General features: G+C 46.9%; 1 protein-coding gene across 3 annotated transcripts in view; it reads left to right on the top strand.

Annotated features, from left to right (window-relative positions):
• MDM4 (MDM4 regulator of p53) overlaps positions 1–7,508 on the top strand; it is a 38,480-nt gene extending 30,972 nt beyond the window's left edge. For all 3 annotated transcript variants that reach the window (XM_079761628.1, XM_079761626.1, XM_079761629.1), the window contains one exon: positions 116–7,508. In XM_079761628.1, the coding sequence (XP_079617754.1) occupies positions 116–688 (573 nt within the window). In that variant the 3' untranslated portion in view covers positions 689–7,508. The remainder of the gene's footprint in view (positions 1–115) is intronic.
• The last annotated feature ends 12,412 nt before the right edge of the window (positions 7,509–19,920 follow it).

The following is a 19,920-nucleotide window of genomic DNA, read 5'->3' as shown; positions in this document are numbered from 1 at the left end:
GTGGACTGTCTGGGCTCTCAGTAGCTTAGTGAGATGATGAGAGTTTGGCCCGCCTTCCCTTTTTCTCAGCGTCATGTTCCCACTGAGTATTAATTGGCTGCACTTCCCTTTGTAGGATGAGTGGCAGTGTACCGAGTGCAAGAAATTTAACTCTCCAAGCAAGAGGTACTGTTTTCGGTGCTGGGCCTTGAGGAAAGATTGGTATTCAGATTGTTCTAAGTTAACCCATTCTCTCTCCACGTCTGATATCACTGCCATACCTGAAGAGAAGGAAAATGAAGGAATTGATATCCCTGATTGCCGCAGAACCATATCAGCTCCAGTTGTTATACCTAAAGATACATATAAAAAAGAAGAAAACCCCAAACTCTTTGATCCCTGCAACTCTGTGGAGTTCTTGGATTTGGCACACAGTTCTGAAAGTCAAGAGACTGTGTCAAGCATGGGAGAACAATCGGCTAACCTCTTCAAGCAGAGAACAGAGACAGGAAGCATGGAGGATTGCCACAATCTTCTGAAGCCTTGTAGCGTATGTGAGAAAAGACCACGCGACGGGAACATTATTCATGGAAGGACGAGCCATCTTGTCGCTTGTTTTCAGTGTGCCAGGAGATTAAAGAAGACTGGGGCTTCGTGCCCTGCGTGCCAGAAAGAGATTCATTTGGTTATTAGGGTTTTTATAGCATAGCTGTGAATCTGAATTTTAAAAATATTAACAGGGGCAGGTCATGTATTCAAAACGTCGGTCTGGAGCATCTTCGTCCAGTCTGACCCATTGTTTATTTATTCATGTAAACGTCGTGTTTCAGACCATTTTTGCTTGTAAATATATGGAAATAGAGAGTGAGTTCTTTAGAACTAGACTTAATTTGGGGACTCAGCAATAAAAGATATGTTAATCACTTCATCCTCCCTTCAGAGCTGAGGATCTGGACCTTGGTTGGTGTGGCTCAGTTGATTGGATGCCATCCTGTGCACAAAAGGATCATGGGTTCAATTCCTGATCGCACATACCCAGGTGGCAGATTCAATCCCTAGTTGGGGCGCATACAGGAGGAAACCGATCCTTGTTTCTCTCCCCCTTCCTTTCTCTCTATATCAATAATTTAAAAAAAAAAAAAAAATCCTCACCCAGCCGTTGTTGCTCAGTGGTTGAGCGTCAACCCGTGTACCAGGAGGTCACAATTCGATTCCTGGTCAGGACACATGCCCGGGTTGTGGGCTCAATCCTTCTCATTATTGATATCTCTCTCTCTCCCTTTCCCTTCTCTCTGAAATCAATTAAAAATATATATATATTAAAAAAAAATCCTTGGGTGAGGATAAAAAAAATTAGGATCTGAGAGGGAGCAACTATCAGTATAAACAAAAATGTGTTCATTTACTAAATTACTTGAAGATTAACATTTCTTTAGTTAATTTTATTTTCTATTTTCTGTTTGGGAATGTTCATTTTTAATTCAATTACAGTTGACATTCAATATTATATTAGCTTCAGGTGTATGGCATAGTGGTTACATATATAATTTACGAAGTGATCCATCCTCCCGTTAGTCTTGTACCCTCACCTGACATCATGTATACTTATTACAATATTATTGACTCTGTTCCTTATGCTGTTAAAGAATGTTCTTAGGCATTTAAGCCCAGGTGGCTATTAGAAATATAGCAAAGCTAACAATGGGAAAAAAGAATCCAATTGGTCAAGTTATATAGTGCTATAGAACACTTTATATGTTGGCAATCAGGCTGCATGGTTTAGAGAAGCCAAAAGAAAAGTCTTAGAAAAACAGATTTCTTCCATGTGTGGTGAGAATAATGCTAACATTTTTTGCTAACAGACCCCTAAAATAATTTTGAAAGTATATGTCATCTTTTGCACATTTTGAAAATTGAGGTACAATTAGCAAACAATGTGTTCCCTTCTGTAGACATGTAAGCACACAAACCAAGCTCTAGAAGGACACCTGTCACCTTAGAGTATTCCCTGTGCCCCTTTCCAGGCAGTCCTACCATTTCACGGCTCTCACCCTAGATTAGTTTTCCTTATGGCACGTGTTTAATCCGACATCTGAATTTTAAGAATAAGATTTTGCCCTAGCTGGTTACGCTCTGGATAAAGAATTGGCCTTCGGACTGAAAGGTTCTGGGTTCGATTCTAGTCAAGGGCCACCCACATGCCTGGGTTGTGGGCTCAATCTCCAGTAGGGGACGTGCAGGAGGCAGCCAATCAATGATTCTCTCATCATTGATGGCTTCAATCTCTCCTCCCTCTCTGAAATCAATAAAAGTATATTTAAAAAAATGTTTAAGTACTTTCAGAGGATATATACTATCCAGTACATTGTCTATGTGCTTTAAAGATATTTTTATCAAAAACTTGGAACTGCAGATTGAGCTGATGGAATTTGTAGAAAATGTTCTGTCATGTAAACGGGCAAAGCCTGTTCTCAAAGTAATGAGCCAAATCAGACTTAACTTTCAGTCAAAAATGTTCACTTTTTAATTAAATGTATTAACATACACTTTTGGCACAACCATCTCAATTACAGTTCTGAGATAGAAAGATAAGGCTAGAATTCTTATAGCTCTCTTTACTGCACTCTGTCCTCTTTTGAGAGTTCTCTGAGTTTTTTGTCCTTGTGTTGTTGGTTTTTTGGGGGCATTGTGAGGCAGTGCCCCATAGGAAAATCCTAGTTGTGTGAGAGGCAGTCTTTTGAAAATAGGGAGTGTGGTGATTGTGCAAAGGAAAGTATTAAAGAGAAGTGTTAGATCTGAACAGTCTTTATCTGAGCATATAAATACTTGGACTGTACATATGGTAATTAAAAACCTTTAACTTGATTTCCTTATAGATATCCCTGTCTACTTTTCCCATAGAAAAAAATCTTGGTTTATGCCCAGGGTTACCAATATGTCAGTTTGAAGAGCAAGGCCTTAGAATTACCAAATGTAAGGATCTTAAGAATCACCTACACGCCTTGTTTTAAAAGATTAGCTCACACAAACACCCTCTCCCCCGTCCCCTTCCTCAAATCACAAACATACACTGATCCTTTGGCCTGGGCCAAGGATTTCCATTTGAACAGGTGTTCCTGGAAGCTGGTACAGTGGGCCACAGACCACACTTTTGGAAGTCTTGCCCTTAAAGAAAGGGGTTTCCCAGGTATAGGAAGTAAAATGAGTTCCCTTTATTTAGCATCATATTTAATTTCTAGAGGATAAGTTTTGTTAAAGTTGGAGAATTTAAAAACGAGTATGTACTCAACCTCTTTTATATTGCACATGAGACTAAAGGTCAGAGGACTAGTGAAAGTCACAGAGCCAGAACTAGAATCCAAATCTAAACTAGCTTAAACCAACTTGCAGTAAATCTTTAAGCCATTATTGCTTCTCGTTATTTATTAAATATTTAAATGGTGGTGCTTTGTTGAATTTGGAACAACCAATAACGTTAAAGTACTAGAGGATATGACTTGGCAGCCAAAATTGGACTATACAGAGAATCGTGGCTTTTAACCCTTTTTCCCAGAAGAGATAAGGCCCAGGAAATGTCAGGCTTTCTTATAGAATCAGATAAATTATTCCTCCCATTGGGAGGACAAGGAAAGGTGTCAGAGGAACCTAAAGCATTTTCTCCAGAATTGTTCCTTCTAGGTGAATGCTGCTCAAAAGTCTGCCTCTAGGCGTTAGGGACAAGGTGTCTCTCCCCCCTCCCCCGCCCCCCCCCGCCCCAATAAATGGAATTAATCCTTCTGAGTTTGATATTTTGTTAGGCTATGGTAAATGTTCTAAAACTTGAGAGAGAGAAATTATTTTCCTCCCTATTCCCCCCCCCCCCCCCCCCCAATACTCTCTTCATGTTAGTTTAACAGCCCTTAGTTTTATTTTTTCCAGTCAAGTGTTTTGGCAAGTGATAACTTAAGAGGCAGGGAGGGTTGGGGATCCACACTAGTATCCTGTTATTCTCCTTATGTTAAGTTGTAGTATTTTAGAAAACTTAAAAAAAAACTTAAAAATATTATTTGTGTTTGTAGATAGTCAGATGCTAATTTTGGTACACCCTTGCACAAAATCCTCCCATGATACTCAGCTTTCTTCCTCTTCCCTTTTGTTCACCTGGGTTTTTCACTGTTCCTGTTGGTACCGAGTACTTTGCTTAGAAGATCCTTGAGCTGTGTGTGTGAGCTAAAAATAGAATAAACCTACACTTGGGCTTACTGTGCCTTTATGGAGCCTTTTGAGTGGCTGAAAGTGCTACAGAGAAGTGTATCTGCAGTATTTCTTGGTACCTTATCTGAAATCCAAGATGCTGCTTCTGCAAATGGTTTTTCCTTTACCCAGGATCCTTACTCCATGTCTTTTGGGCGTATAGCACAAGAAGCAGAATTCCTTATTTCTTGAGGATAGAATGGGCCAGGAACCTTAAAAGGGCCAAATAGTGCCATCAGCAATTCCTCACGTGCAGAAACTAGACCGCCTTCATCTGTTTCCGATTCTGTTCTTTTTTCAGTGCCACTGCGTTACAGGTTCATTTTACTCACTGCCACTGCAAGCATTTGTAGGGGAAGTCTTTGCTGTTTACTACTGTGAGATAAGTTCTTGACTTCCAAACACTACCATTTGTCTGTACTTAGAGGGGTCATATGCTTTGATTTGTTGGAAACTGCCAGTTTACTCCCATTTTTGAGCATGCTGTCTTCATCTCTTCCCTTTCCCTCAGCTGTCTTCACTGGGATGTTAAATTACATGGTCTCCGTATAGGCCATGCTTGAGTTGAAATCCGGATTGAGAGGAAAGAGCCTGTTAAAGTAGGTGTCAGTGGAGTTTATGGTATCTGTTGTATTGCGACTTAGACTTGTGATTAATGAAATCATCCCACGTTAGTAGCACATTTCTTGTTTTTGTTATTTAAATTAATATTTATGATCATGTTATCCTGGACAAAAAGTTCAGAGCATCGATGACAAATCCTTACAAAAGCCCAGCAAATTTCTAGATTATAGTTAAAAATTTCTCCCATCCTTTAATATTAACTCATTATACTTGCACTGTACTTATATTTGATATGCTTCTGTACTTGATACTTAAATCGGACTTTATTAAATATCAGACTAAGCCTTTAAAATAACATAACCATTTCCCCACAGTCCGTCTATGGAATAGCATAGGTTCCCAATCCAAGCTTGAATAATGGGTTGGCATCCAGCCACACTAGCCTGTAACCCGTCATGAACTTTTCTAATGTAATGGAATCACTGCCAAGCATTTGAAATATGTAGTTGTGTTTTAATAATGTATATGTATTTAGATGTATATAATGCTTTGTGGGACATTATTATGTTTGTAAGAATTTATTTTTAAAGACAATGATCATTTGTAGCTTTTTAAATGCCAGTTCAATGCACTGTTGGCTCCATTGAGAAGTCATTAATGAGAAGTTGGTGACTGGTAGATCTTGGGTTCTACAATGTTATAGTGTTACCTCTTGGTTCTCTTTAGAAAGGAGGAGTCTTGTTAACCAGCTCTCTGGTTTTTATTATGCAGAGTTGTGTGAGCTGAAAGTATATGTGGCTTTAGATACTGTGAATCTTGTTTTCTGTTTAATCGGTATCAGCTTCAGTTGTTCAGACCCATGTTCTAAAGAAGAGCTCATATTGATGGTTCTTCCATTCATGGGTGTCCATGCGTGCACACACAGTGTCAAGATTGATGATACTTTTGCTAAAAATGGGTCTAGATTAGAAACTAGCTGTGATTAAAATCTGCAGGTCAAAAGGTAAGGGATCCTGCATGCTCTTTCCTGTGCCAAAAGTGAAGTGTACACTGTTTGCAAATGTCTGGGATTTTGTACTGCCATAGGGTGTGTGGAGGTTACGTTGCTGGAATTGCCCAGATTTGTGATTAGCGGAGTTGTGGTTTCGCTTAGGGGGAGAAATATTGAGGACCCTAAGCTGAAAATGGGTGTCTGAGGTAGTGGTTTTTCCGTGTCCTTGACGTGTCCTTTCTTGGACAGCTTTTCTTGTTTGCCATTGCTATAGCCCCCCTTAATGGGAGCTACCAGATCTCTTTCCTCCTGTGGGAGAAAGTCCCATGAGCATTTTAAGATCTTTTGATGGAATGAGCATGCAGTCCCAACTAATGCTGTTTTTGGTGAATGTAGCATTGTTAAAGAAAATATAATAAATCTATACTTTGATTTACTGTACCTCTATCAAGAGCTTTTCGAATGGCTAAAAATGTTACAGAGAAAGAGTTGTATCTGCAGAAAAGCTAGTCAGTATTTCTTGGTAGCTTATCTGAAATTCAAGGTGCTACTTCTACTCCTTATCCGGGAGCAGAGCACGGGAAGTAGAATTCCTCATTTCCTGGAGGCAGAACGGGTCAGGGACCTGAAAGCCAAATAGCGCTATCAGCAATTCCTTTCTCAGGACAGTTGCTGGAATTTGGCAAATGCTTTATTGAAAACTGATATTATAGCACCAAGAGTTTGTCGGGCATCTTATTTCTTACTGCAAGGCATTTTTAGTTCTCTGTTGACTTAACAGTGGTTTGCGTGGTGTCAGACAGTTCCCCTTCCTTCCTCCCTCCCTTACTATTTTTCCCTTGGAGCTCAAAGTTATTCTCTACTCCTGGGTACTGCTTTTACCAAAGGCCTTCTGTGTACCATGTCTTTAGCTAAGATTCTGCTTTTCCAGTCAGTCCCCGGAATGTTTCTGTTGCAGTTAGTTGGTGGATTCTAGCAATAAGGAAGGGAAGCTGTGACATCCGAGTTACTGATGTTACACAGTTTGTGACTGCAGTTCCCTTGGTGTGTGCCATGGGGGAACAGGGCAATGAGCTCCCCCGTGTCTCAGCACTGAGAAATTGAGGTCAGCCTTCCCTCTTCCGGGGGATTGTATCTTTCTCCTCTAGATGGCATTGTTTTTTCATTTTCTTTTAATAAGAATCAAAATGTCTCCTTTGGTCTTTCCTTCCCCCTTGTAAAGGTAGCGGAGGATGTATTCAAAGGGGAATGAAACGTTTCTGGCCCCTTGGCACTTGGCAAGGAAGGGGTCTTCAGCAGCCTGTGAATGGGACTCTCCTGAGCTTGTAGCTGGACACTGAAGTGCCTCTCAGAGATGAGGAGTCAGATTATTCCACCACCAAGAGTCCAGTCTCGACCTTTCCACACCACAGTTTTTCTCTGTACCTCATAGTTTGTTGTGGGGATTAACCGTGGGGGAGCAACGTAATCTAGTGTAACTGCCTTGAGTAAGATACTAGAAGTTGTTGTTATGCCTTGGAGACCAAGCTCTGGGATTTTCATAAAGGGGGAGAAAATGGCGATTCAAAATAGCTTCGAATAGCGGCCCGCTCACTGGAGCGAGGGAAGGAGACTGCCGTGTGCCCGCCTGGTCTTTGTAAGTCCACTGAGTTAATAGCCCTGCGTCGCTTGTATTTGCACTATGTAATGCTTTTAATACCTGTTGGTTCTGTTGTGCTTTGTGTAATAAATACCTTCCATTTTGCCATTTTGTGGTGTCATTATTGGGGAAATAGGTAATTTTGGTATACAGCAAAATCTTATTTCCTGTTTTGACATACGATCTTTGGTCTGATTTGGGGACGAAGAGAATAGCTTTTGCCATAGAAGTTTTTTTTTTTTTAATTCAGAAGACTTTTATTTTTTAATTTTTATTTTTTAAAATATATTTTATTGATTTTTTACAGAGAGGAAGAGAGAGGGATAGAGTTAGAAACATCAATCAGCTGCCTCTTGCACACCCCCTACTGGGGATGTGCCCGCAACCAAGGTACATGCCCTTGACCGGAATCGAACCTGGGACCTTTCAGTCCGCAGGCCGACGCTCTATCCACTGAGCCAAACCGGTTTCGGCCAAACAACAATTTTTGATATTTCCCCCCAGTTAGCTATAGAATAATTATATTTCATTTTTAGGTTCCCAATTCTGAAGGAAACTTCAAACATTTGCAGAGTATTTTTTAACTGAATTGTGGAGGTTTCCCTCCCTAGAGACCTTGAGAACTAGAGAATATAGAGCAGCTGTCCTCAAACTATGGCCCGAGGGCCACATGCGGGTGTTTTTGCTGTTTTGTTTTTTTACTTCAAAATAAGATATGTGCAGTGTGCATAGGAATTTGTTCATAGTTTTTTTTAAACTATAGTCCGGCCCTCCAAGGGTCTGAGGGATAGTGAACTGGCCCCCTGTTTAAAAAGTTTGAGGATCCCTGATATAGAGTGCCTGCATGTCCGGAGTGGTTTAAGCAGGCCCCAGGCACACGTGTGTGCAGAACTCTTCTGAGCCCATGATTACATCAGCTTGTCCACGCGCTTTACTATAGAAGAGGTTTCACGTGGTGAGAGGATGGATTTGTCTCGAGTTTACAAAGAGGTGCCAGGTGAATTGTGTCAAGTGCAAAGGTACTGAGTGTTTGTCGCAAAGGACTCATTAATCACTTGCTTAGCATCTGCTAGGGACCGTAGCAGTGGTTCTAAACTTTCGGGGATTGTAGCCCCCTTTAAAAAGGGAATGAAATTTAAGAAATCTCACAAAACACAACATTTTGTGTTCCCTTTCAGGAGCTACATGGAAGCCACTGGCCTGTGGCCTTCAGGTTCTGTTTGGAGGGATCCAGGAAGGTGAGCCTGCTGCAGAGAGCTTGCTGGCCCACGTGCTTCCCAAAGGCTATTCCCTCAGCACTGAGGCCATTGCGATGAGGGAAGGGCCGGCCAGCTGTCCTGCGCTTATGGCCAACACAGTAGTTGCAGGTTGGTGCCCGCTGCACACTGTAGGAGGCACCCTTCCCAGGCTGCCATGGGAACGGCACCACCTGGGCTCCTGGTGCTGCTGGTGAGCTCACTCCGTGTGGACCTGGTGCCTCTGGTGAAGCCGCAGCTGAGGAGGTGCCGGCGCCCGAAAAACCCAGGGAAGGAGTCCAGACTGAGCACAAGGATCATATTAATTTGAAGGTTGTGGGGCAGGATGGGTCGATGGTGCAGTTTAAGAGGCACAGCCTTAGCCGGTTTGCTCAGTGGATAGAGAATTGGCCCAAGGACTGAAGAGTCCTGGGTTCAATTTCAGTCAAGGGCACATACCTTAGTTGCAGGCTCGATCCCTGGCCCCCGTTGGGGTGTATGGGGGAGGCAACCAATCGATGTGTCACTCTCACATCAACGTTTCTCTCTGTCTCTCCTCCCTTCCACTCAAAGGAAAAAAAAAAAAAAAAGAAGCCTGGCCAGCATGGCTCAGTGGTTGAGCATTGACCCAGGAACCGAGAGGTCACCGGTTCAATTCCTGGTCAGGGCACATGTCTGGGTTGCGGGTTGCAGGCTCAATCCCCAATAGGAGGTGTGCAGGAGGCAGCCAATCAATGTTTTCTCTCATCTATGTTTCTATCCCTCTCCCTTTCTCTAAAAAATCAATAAAAACAAAAAAGATTAAGAGGCACACACCACGTAGTAGTTAACTAATGAAAGCCTATTGTGAAGGACAGGGTCTGTGGATGAGGCAGGTGGGATTCTGACTTGATAGGCAATCAATGAAGCAGACAGTGCCCAGCTGAAGTGGAGGGTGAAGAGCCATTGTGTTCCAGCAGCGGACGAGGTGTCTGCTGAGAAAAGGGAACTGCTCCTTACTCCAGAGCTCAGTTCCTCCGGACAAGAAGATACCAATCAGAAAACTGCAGTCTGTTCCGCCACTTCCTGACCATGACCACGTAGCGTGCTTTCATCCTCCTCTTGCCCTTCCCTTTATTGCACACGAAGTGACTGATGTGTGCGCACAAGCGTGTGCATTTTTAAAACTAAATGGCCAATGGTATGTTTTGATCACCATCAAATGGAGATGGGATGGGGCAAAACACAGAAATACTGGTTCTGTGAAAATACCCCCTCCCCCCATCTAGTGACGTGCTCATTCAGCTCTTACCTTTATATCCAGTAAGTTATTTTGCTCAAAAAAAAGAGCAACATAAAAATCCTTGCATACCTTATTCAATTGGAGAATTTTAATTTTTTTTGTGTGTGTGTGTTGGTTCCCCGCCCTCCCCCAAGAGCCCAGGACAATGAGAGAATACAGAGGTCCTGCATGATGTCGGGAGTGATTTAAGGCGAGCCCTCTCTAGGCCAAGTCTGTACCTAACTCATCATTGTAGAACCGAGGACAATTTTGTAACGAACTGTACAAAGCTGCTACATGTAGGGCAGTCTGTCTTCAGGGATAAATTACTCTAAAAGAAATGGATCCTAGATAGTTTTCCCTTCAAGTCAAGCTTCTTGTGTAGATACATTTCTTGTTTAAAATGAAAACAGAAAGAAATATGTAGTATATTCCTGTGTGAGGAGGCCCTGGGGGTGTGGTGGGGGATGGGATACTGGAAATAGCAGGGGTAGCATTTTAAAAATGAAAAGCAGGAGGCGCATTAGAGACAAGGATGAGGCCAGCTTCCTTGTCACAGCTCTGCCCACATGTATGACCTCTTTAAGGCACTTTTTAATGATTCCAACTGCATAACATGTTTCCTGGGTTTTGCATTCTCCTCACCTTGGGGCTGCGGATTTAGCATCTTTGTTGAAGGTAGTCTTCAGAAAGGCAAGCTAAAACTAGTGACAGGAGACAAATTACCTAGTAAGTATTTGCTAGAACTTGCACAAATCCAACCTCTAAAGGTGTAAACAGAATTAGTGCTACTAGAAAGGTTTCAGGTCATTACAGGCCTGGGGATCCAGGGGAGTGTCTTGCTACATACATCCCCAACCTTGAACTCGTTTGAGTAAGTTTTCCTTTTGCTTTTTTTCCTCCTCAAAATAAAGGACAGGAATGAAATTCGTTCAATAAACTATGAGCTAGAGCTTGCTGGGTACTGGCAGGGAGTAAGGACGTTCCCTCAGGTTGCCTATGGTCAGCAATGGAGCTAGAGGCAAGAGTTTCCACGTGGACTGAGGAAGCAGATGAGAGGACTGACTGCAGGAGAGAGGCTTGGTTGGAGAAGGATAAGTTCCGTGTCATGGAGGTAAGGACGAGGTTGGAGAAGTGACCAGAGGTGGGGCTGAGTGCTGAGGGGGCTGGTGGTGAAGGTGCGGCTTGCCAAACTAATTAATTCGAACCTTATCCTGAAGACAGTGGAGAACCACAGAAACCACGAAAGGATTTTAAGCAGGGGTGTGACGTGGCCTCATTTGCATTTTGAAAGATCATTCTGGTTGTATTAAGAATAGACTGGAGTGCTGGCCAGAACTATGAGGCTGTGCAGCTCTCTGAGCTGTAAATGATAGTCCTAAGGCCATGCCAACAGGCCTGGAAAGAATAGTAATAGATAGCATTGACTGAACACGTAGTAGGTGCTGATTGAACACTTAGTAGGTGCTGACTTGCCATCTGTTATTCCCTGAGGTATTGAAGGCTTAGAGAAATGAATAACTTGTCCAAGGTCACTAAGAAGCACAGTCAGTCCATGGTTCAAACCATTGTGTCTAAGTCAAAAACCCCAAAGAAGGGGGTGTTGATCATGAAACAATCAGCAGAGCAGTAGTTCATAACTTGTGTGGGGTCCAGAGGCGGCTGCTCTGCTTCCTCTCTCCAAGGTAAGGGTATGCATATGTACCATGTTATATGCAAACCCCAAAAAGCTTCTCTACCCCTGAAACCCTGTGAGGACCCAGGTGAAGCCCCCTGTTACAGAGCAGCAGCTCTCAACCCTCAGCAAGCATCAGAATCCCTGGAGGGCTTTGCCCGCAGACCGAGGGGGGCCCCACTTCCCAACGGCTGCAGCCAATAGGTCTGGGTGGGCCCGATCATCGGCATTCCTGCTGGGTTCTCAGGTGACTCAGGCTGGTGTTGGAGGAGCCACACTCAGCACCACCGTGTAGTCACACTGTGATGGAAAGCTTGGGGAGGGCGAGGAGCAGTAGGACATTGCTAGAGACAAGGTCTTGGGTTAGGGCTGGGTGGTTTGGTTCTGCTGGATTCCGAGGTGTCAGCTAGGCAAATACTCACATGGTTCTGCCCTCCACAGAAAACCTTTCAATGTGGAGAAGGGAGAGAGAGGAGTGAGCACCCATTCCAGGTTTAGGGCTAAGCGTACAAAAAATACCTGTATGTTCACATTGTCCTTACAGATCATCTTCAACACCCTCACTTGACAAAGAGGGGAAGTGATAAGCATTGCTGGGCTTAGGGACCATCTTGCCTCGTCTCACGCTGCAGCTCTTTCCCCTCCATCAGGAACCTTTTAAAGAATCACTAGCAGGCTGGCCAGTGTGGCTCAGTAGTTGAGCGTCAACCCATGAACCAGGAGGTCAGGGTTCGATTCCTGGTCAGGGCACATGCCCAGGTTGCAGGCTTAATCCCCAATGACGATTCTCTCTCATCACTGATGTTTCTCTCTCTCCCTCTCCCTTCCTCTCTGGGAAAAAAAATAAATAAACTAGTGGGAAGTGAGCCTGCATTTGAATCAAATTAAAAACATGGGAAACTTCTGGCACACTCGATCTTAACTCAAACTCCAGCAAAGTACACTGCTCAAAACTGGGTAAAGCTGCTACCTAAGTATGGGCCACATTTGAAGATAATTACATCTCCTCTTCCCCCTCCTCCCTCTTCTCTCCCTCCCCCCCCCCTTCTCCTCCTCCCCTCCTCCTTCCCCCACCCCTTTCTCTCTCTAATGCTTGTAACCAGAACTTTTGGAATCTTGGCACTGAATTGGGGTTGCCAGTTAGCGACTTGCTGGGTGACCCTAATGTCGCTTAATGTCTCAGCCTCAGCTCCCTGATCTGGAAAACAGAGCGTGGGGACAAATGAGGTAAAGCATGTGCGGTGCTTAGCGCCTGATACTTCCTTCCTCTTGGTGCTTCCACCTCAAACAGGAGTGATCAATCACATTTCTAGCCTCTCACCAGCAGGTGTACCCTTTCTCTCCCACCAGAGGGCACCAGGAACCTGGACAACCTCAGAGGAAGGTCCCTTTGCTTTTAAAACAGCAATTGAATTTGCCTGAGGATAACGCCCCAGGTCAGCGACTGTCAACACGGTTTCATCTCATGGCACACACTAATTGCTAAAATTCTGCGGCACACACAAAATATGTTTCATTTTTTGCCCATCTGACACAAAGAAAAAGGTATGCTTTTGGTTCATTCACACCGGACAGCTATTGTGTTGGCTGTTGTCATTGCTTTATTTGACAATCCGGGGGAAAAGAGGTCAGTGCCCCTGACTAAAAGCCCGGGATTGCATGTTTTAAAAACTCTTGTGGCGCACGGGTTGACAATCGCTGCCCTCCCTTCAAGTATTTAATTTAAACATTCTTCCTGCGGGCGCTCGGATGAATCATTTGTAAGATTCCTTCCTCTAAAACCCAGGAGGGAAATCTGAAGGAAGAAGGTTCGCGTCAGCCGCACTGTAACTCCACACCAGCCACCAAGGTCATGACCTTTGTGGTTTAGATACTGGTCATTTCTACCATCCATGCTCCTTTCTGTCTCTTCGGACGATCTGTAACCTGGTTCCAGGTGATCCTCTCTGTAATAAGCGAGTGCAGTCCCTTTCTTCCTGGCTTATTCAAATGGGCGGAACTGCTGGTTTCTCCTTTGATGTACAGCCTTCTTCTTTGGGGCCCTGAGGGGGTGTCCAACTTGTTGAAACCCCAAGCTGTGGAGCATGTGCCCTTCCGCTCGCTGGGCAGGCAGCGCTGTGCCTTTAAAAGCTGCGCCTCTGTTGGTGTCCGACTCTTAGCAGAGGGATGGTCAGATGGGAGAGGCAGCGGGCCTTTGCCAACCCAACTCTTTTTTTTTTTTTTTAAATATATTTTATTGATTTTTTACAGAGAGGAAGGGAGAGGGATAGAGAGTTAGAAACATCGATGAGAGAGAGAAACATCGATCAGCTGCCTCCTGCACACCTCCTACTGGGGATGTGCCCGCAACCAAGGTACATGCCCTTGACCGGAATCGAACCTGGGACCCTTCAGTCCGCAGGCTGACACTCTATCCACTGAGCCAAACCTGTTAGGGCCCAACCCAACTCTTGATGTGGAAGCCATAGCACACTTGCAATGAAAATAATATCAGAAACAAGTTCATCGGAACCAGGAACAGGTTTTGACGCCAGGGTTAGGGTGCCGCCAGAGAAGGTGAAAGCAGGGGCTCTGTGCTCAGCGGACTGAGGGGTGAGGGGAGATTTGACAGGAGCAGGAAGAAGCTGGGGAGGGTCAGACGAGTAAATGCGGTTAGTCCGGGGAGAGAAGTGAGCCCCTAAGGCCTCTGTCCTTCGACCCTGAGTAACCAGGGAAGGTGCAGGCACAGAGAGGAGTTTGCAGGCCTCTCGGAGGAGAGGAGTTTGCAGGCCTCTCGGAGTAAAGGTCCACCGACCAAAGCCACGCCCTCCTCTGCACCGTCTGGGCCAAGGAGACTCCTGGCTGCAGTCAGTGAGACAGGGCCCGTGGATGCTGGGATGGCCTGGAGGGTCAGGACAACGAGCCAGGCCAGTCCAGCATCTCTGCGAGCCGGAGTTCAGGGGGCGCGGGCACATGGAGGTCGGGTAAGTGGGTGTCTTGGTGATGGATGGGAGTTTCCCGGCAAGCGTGACATTCCCTCTGTTGTGTCGGCTGGACAGACCCAGTGGCTTAGGGCCCCTTGTCATCCATCGATTGCGTGTGATGAGTGCACAGGCCACCCATGCCCACCTCTGTCCCTGCTCCATGTGGTCCCTCTGCACTCAGGTAATTGACTCAGAAATCATTGTCCCTGGAATCTCTCGGCTGCAGGTAGTGACGAGGGTCCACGTGTGACTTTCCTGCAGAAATCCAACCAAGGACAGACAGATGATACTCTCGCGCATTAGGGAGAGAGTAAACATTGGCAGTGGGTTACAGGGGCCCAGCAGAGGCCAGAATCTGTCCTGCGGGAGTCACCCCTCTTTCCTGCACAGACAGCGTGGTCCCTCGTCAGAGTCCCACGTAGGACGGGCCGCCTAACCCTTCTTTGTCGAACCAGAGAACTGCTTTTGGAGGCAGGTGTGGCCATTCGCCAGTCCCCAACATGAAGCCAGGTAGCCCTGCCCCTACCCAATACAGAAACCAAATGGCCCCAAGTGGACACTCACTTTGTTTTCCAACAAATATTGTTCTCACCTTGGCCTGAGATTCCAAAGACTGTATACTAGTGTAAGCTAGACTTAATCTGATTTGGCTGCATGAACTTTATACCTTTTCAGAGCAGGAAAGACAGAGTTGCATGCTGTTAACACTCATTCATTCTACACATATTTACTGAGTGCCAGACGGGAGAGAGGGGTTGTTTGTGTTAATTCATTGGGAAGAGCATCACATTAATAATGCTTTATGCTCTTCATTCTTTCACGCTGTAGCAGAATCTACTTATCCCCCACCTCACCCCACCCCCTACCTTCCTCTCCAGGGCAGATGAAATGTTTTTGCTCAATCGGAGGGAGGCTTGTAAAGTGAAGGATGAGGGACACATTCTCTATTTGCCATGTCAGGCCGGGATTCTGAGTCCTTGTGAGATAATGTTGTGATGGTTGGAGGAATGTGAATTTCTCCAACAGACCAAATGGGGGCTTCAAAGAGAAATGACTCTTCCGTTGGCAAAAGGTGTTCTTGAAGAGGTACACCTGCTGCGTGGGAGGAAGCCAGCTGCTGTGAGGATGGGAAGCCTGCATCCGGAGGCCAGAGGCCCCTCCTGCAAAGAGCCAGGGACCAGAGCTCAGCCCCGCCCCCTGCAGAGGCAGCAGGGGTCCCTTCCCTGGTGCTACACAAGGACAGAGGTGCCCTAGGATGGCCTAGGTGCCTGCTCCCTCACTCCCCACCTCTCCACTCTCTCCTCCACACTCCTGCCCCACTCAGCCCCTCCCCCGGTCATGGTCCAGTCCTCCCACTCTCGGGTGTGGCCTTGGAGGACAATGCACAGGGGATGCTCCCAGGTGGGGCTGCCTGGCTGCAGGGGGAATTCCCACCGCTACTGTGGGCAGGAGGCCTGGCCAGCTGGCCCGGTGGGCCATGGTCCCAGCGGAGGCAATGGCCCGCCCTTACACAGTGCAGTCTTCTCATCACATATTTGCAGATAATCGACTCATTAACAGCCCTGGGAGCTAGGCTTTGTCATGGCCCAATTTTTTTATTTTTTTCCTTACCTGAGGATATTTTTCCATTGTTTCTTAGGGAGAGTGGAAGAGAGAGGGAAAGTCAGAGAGAAACATCCATGTGAGAGAAATACATCAATTGGTTGCCTCCTGCGCGAGCAGGGAGGATCCTGCAACCGAGACACGTGCCCTTGACCAGAGTCGAACCCGGGGCCCTTTGGTCCACAGGCTGACGCTGTATCCACGGAGCCAAACCGGCTAGGTCTGTCACGGCCCAATTTGACAGATGAGTAAACTGAGCTACAGAGAAATTAAATGACTTGTTGTGGGTCATACAGCTCGCCAAGGGTTGTATAGGGATTTGAATCTGGGCCATTTGCCTCCAAAGTCCACGTAATTAACAATCTCTTTTCTGCCCTCCGAGATGAGCATTCTCTGACATTAGACTCTTCTGATTGTAAGTGACAGAAACCCAACCCAAGGATGCTGCAGCCAGAGGAAGCCGTGGTTGCAAAGGCGTGGCGGCCCCAAAGGGAAGGTGTGTGGTTGTGAGGGTTGTGAGTTGCTAGGGACGGAGATGGAGGGAAGCCAGGTGGAGGCAGGGGCTCGCTGCGGTGACCGAGCTAAGCTCACCAGTCGTCTTGTCCCCGAGGCTGGGGGTGAGAAGAGACACAGCTCCAAGCAGGGCCTCAGCCCTGTGCTCTCCTCAGCCCGCTCTTACTCCCAGCACCCTGCCCTGTCCTCATCTAGCGTCTGGGGTTTCCCAAATCTTTTCCTGCTTCCGACTCTCCTGGAGAGTTAGTGCTGTGAGGGGCTGTGATCTGTCTAAGCTCCCTGGGAGGGGCAGTCCCTGGGGCAAATGAAGTGTGTAGCTTGGCCCCTGTGCCCATGGAATTCAAATCCTTTTTTTTAAAAAAAAAATATTTCATTGATTTTTTTACAGAGAGGAAGGGAGAGGGATAGAGAGCTAGAAACATCGATGAGAGAGAAACATTGATTAGCTGCCTCCTGCACACCCCGCACTGGGGATGTGCCCACAACCAAGGTATATGCCCTTGACCGGAACCGAACTTGGGACCCTTCAGTCCGCAGGCCAACACGCTATCCACTGAGCCAAACCAGCCAGGGTGTGCATCATCCTTGATGTGCCAGCCAGTGACTTGTGACTGTTCCTCCCAGCTCGTGCGCAGGGAGCAGCTAAAGGACAAAAGGAACAAGGAGACCCAATAAGCAGAGGCCCAGTTGTCTTCCCCCTGAGATGCCAGGCCAGGCCCAGCAGCTCCCATCCCCCCGGCAGAGGGTTAAGCTGCAAGGAGCTTCCAGCTGCTTCCCTTGGAATCCATCGGGCTCCTGCAGGTGGGGCCCGGGATGCAGGAGGAGGGACTAGAGATGACACAGTGGCAGCGGGAGTGGAGAGGATGGGGGTGAAGGCTGTGGGTTGACACCCTTGGCAGAGATGGGCAAGGCTGGCATGAATACAGCCTCTTCCTCTCCTCCCCTCCCCTCCAGCCAGCGGCAGTGCTGACGCCCAGGTGAGGGTGGAGAGGGGACAGGTGCGTTTTAGGAACGAGGAAGCACAGGGGGTGGGGGTGGTAGGGAGTAGCATGACCAGCCAGATATCCCTGGGGCCTGTGTCCCGTGAAAGACAATGAGGTCCTGGCTCGAGATTTGTCCTTCCAGCCCCTCTGCTGACTGCCTCGGAGTCCCTCAGCATCAGGCAGTGGGGACAGCCGCTTCGCTCCACAAGTTAGGAGGGGAGACTGGGAGAGGGGAAGGAAGTGCTCAAGGTCTCAGAACGTGTAAGTCGCAGAGCTAAGAACTAGATCTACTTGCTGAGGGTTTTAGGCATTCTGAACATCTCCCCAAAGTAACCCCCCGAAACCTAACCACCACCTGAATGAACTAGGGTGGCTCTAGGTGTGACTTCTGGCCACTGGGCTTTTGACCCTGGCATCAACTCTACATGGCACAGGCCACAGCTCCCTGTTCGGCCTTGGCCAAATCTTCCTTCTTCAGCCTGGTTTCCTCATCTGGGTCATCCATTACACCTGCCCTCCCGTGCTTCACTGCTCCGAGGCTAAAACGGGACCATTCTCTCTTTTCAGGTGTCTGCAATTTAATAGACTAATTCTTGACCCAGCCTGATGGGAGAGATTCTTAAATGTACCTGTAAACTTTAGGGGGCCCGCACTTCACTAAGCCACATCATTTTTTTTTCTGGGATCCCAGGAAAGACCAGAGGGCGGGGCCGGGCCTTGGAGATGTCTGAGTGACACACCCATTGGGCCTAGCATACCCACACCTGGTGCAGCTTGATGAATCTTAGGGGTAAACAGAGTTTACTTTTATTTTTTAAGTTCTAGGTCCCCCATAAGTGTTATTTCACTAAACGTCACCATCTCCCTGGTCCCTATTGCGGTCCTCATTTTATGAGGAAGCTGAGGCTTGGATAAAATAAACTTGTCAAGTCACACAGCTCGGAACTGGCAGAGTCAGGACTCAAACTAGGGTCTACTCTAGTGGGTTCCAAAGCCTTGCTCCACCACCCCCTGCCAGAGGGGGCGCTGTCGTGGTCCCGGGAGGGCGTCCTCAGCAGGCTGCCACTCTTGGGGCAGGGCAGGGTGGCCAGCGCTCCCTTCCCAGAAGGAAGATAGTCGGATGAATGGGCCAGGGTTGGGTCCTGCCACAGGCTTTGCGCAAGCTACCCCCTCCTCCAGTAAGCCTTCCGGAATCCGGGGGTGTGGGGAAGTTTGGGGGTGGGGAGGCGGGGGTATGTTCCTGCCTGCACTTCCACAAATGGGGCCCAGACGGCTTTTATAGAACATCTTTATGTTGACATGTGTATGTCACTGTGGTTAACAGGAAGTACAGTTACACCAGGGCTACTTTATTCCCCGCCCACTCCTGGAGGGCAGGGACTCCATGACGCACCGCGGAAGGCACCAGGAGGAGGCCTTGCAGAGTAGCAGGTGAGCTAGGACTATTTGTAGAATATTAATAATGATAACTGCCCAAGACGGTCAGAGTGATTTCACATGAGCTACCATATTGACCCATCCATTGGCTTTTTCCTGGATGCCTCACCTCTCTCGTTCTTCCTTCCAGGCGGGAGCCCAGAGCACTGCTGTGACCAGGCCCCTGACCCGTAACCCCACCACCTGCCCTGACATTGCAAACGCTTCCCCGTAGCCCTCCAGCCGACGCCGTGTCTGTGGCCTACTTTGTCCTCTGCATGTTTCCTTCTACTATCTGGCTCTCTCAACCCCAAACTAGTCCTTGGTGACCTCTATTTGCCACCTCACGCGGTTCTGGAATGATCCCTGTCTACCTGCTTCTTGTGCTCACAAATCCTCAGTCTCTGAGGCAGGGAGCAGGGCAGACAGGTCATGGGTTCCCAGGGTTAATAGAACTGGTTGAATCTGGCCCTGCCAACGGCCATGGGACCTTGACCGTATTTCTTTGGGGTGTTGCGCAGAGATTACGACATCCAAATTGTAAGACATCTAGTACTTGTCCAATGAGCTCTCAGCAACTGGTAGTGATTTCACTATTAGTAATGAGGTCCTTTCGCAGGATTTCTATTTCTTTTGTTCATGATGTCTGGTTCATGAAGGCTCTTGATATATATATATATATATATATATATATATATATATATATATACTAGTAGCCCGTTTGCACGAAGATTCGTGCAATAGACCTTCATTCACCTGGCTGCCTGCACCAGTTTTCTGCCGGCACCAGGGACCCAGGCCTTGGCTGTGGCCACTGCCTTCTGCCTTTTTCAGGGTCGGGGCTTGGCCCCGGGCGGTGGCCTTGG

Source organism: Cnephaeus nilssonii (assembly GCF_951640355.1).
Source record: "Cnephaeus nilssonii genome assembly, chromosome: 21".
NCBI classification, from domain to species: domain Eukaryota; kingdom Metazoa; phylum Chordata; class Mammalia; order Chiroptera; family Vespertilionidae; genus Cnephaeus; species Cnephaeus nilssonii.
Note: the sequence above shows the minus strand (reverse complement) of the source record. Positions and strands in the feature narration are given on the sequence as shown.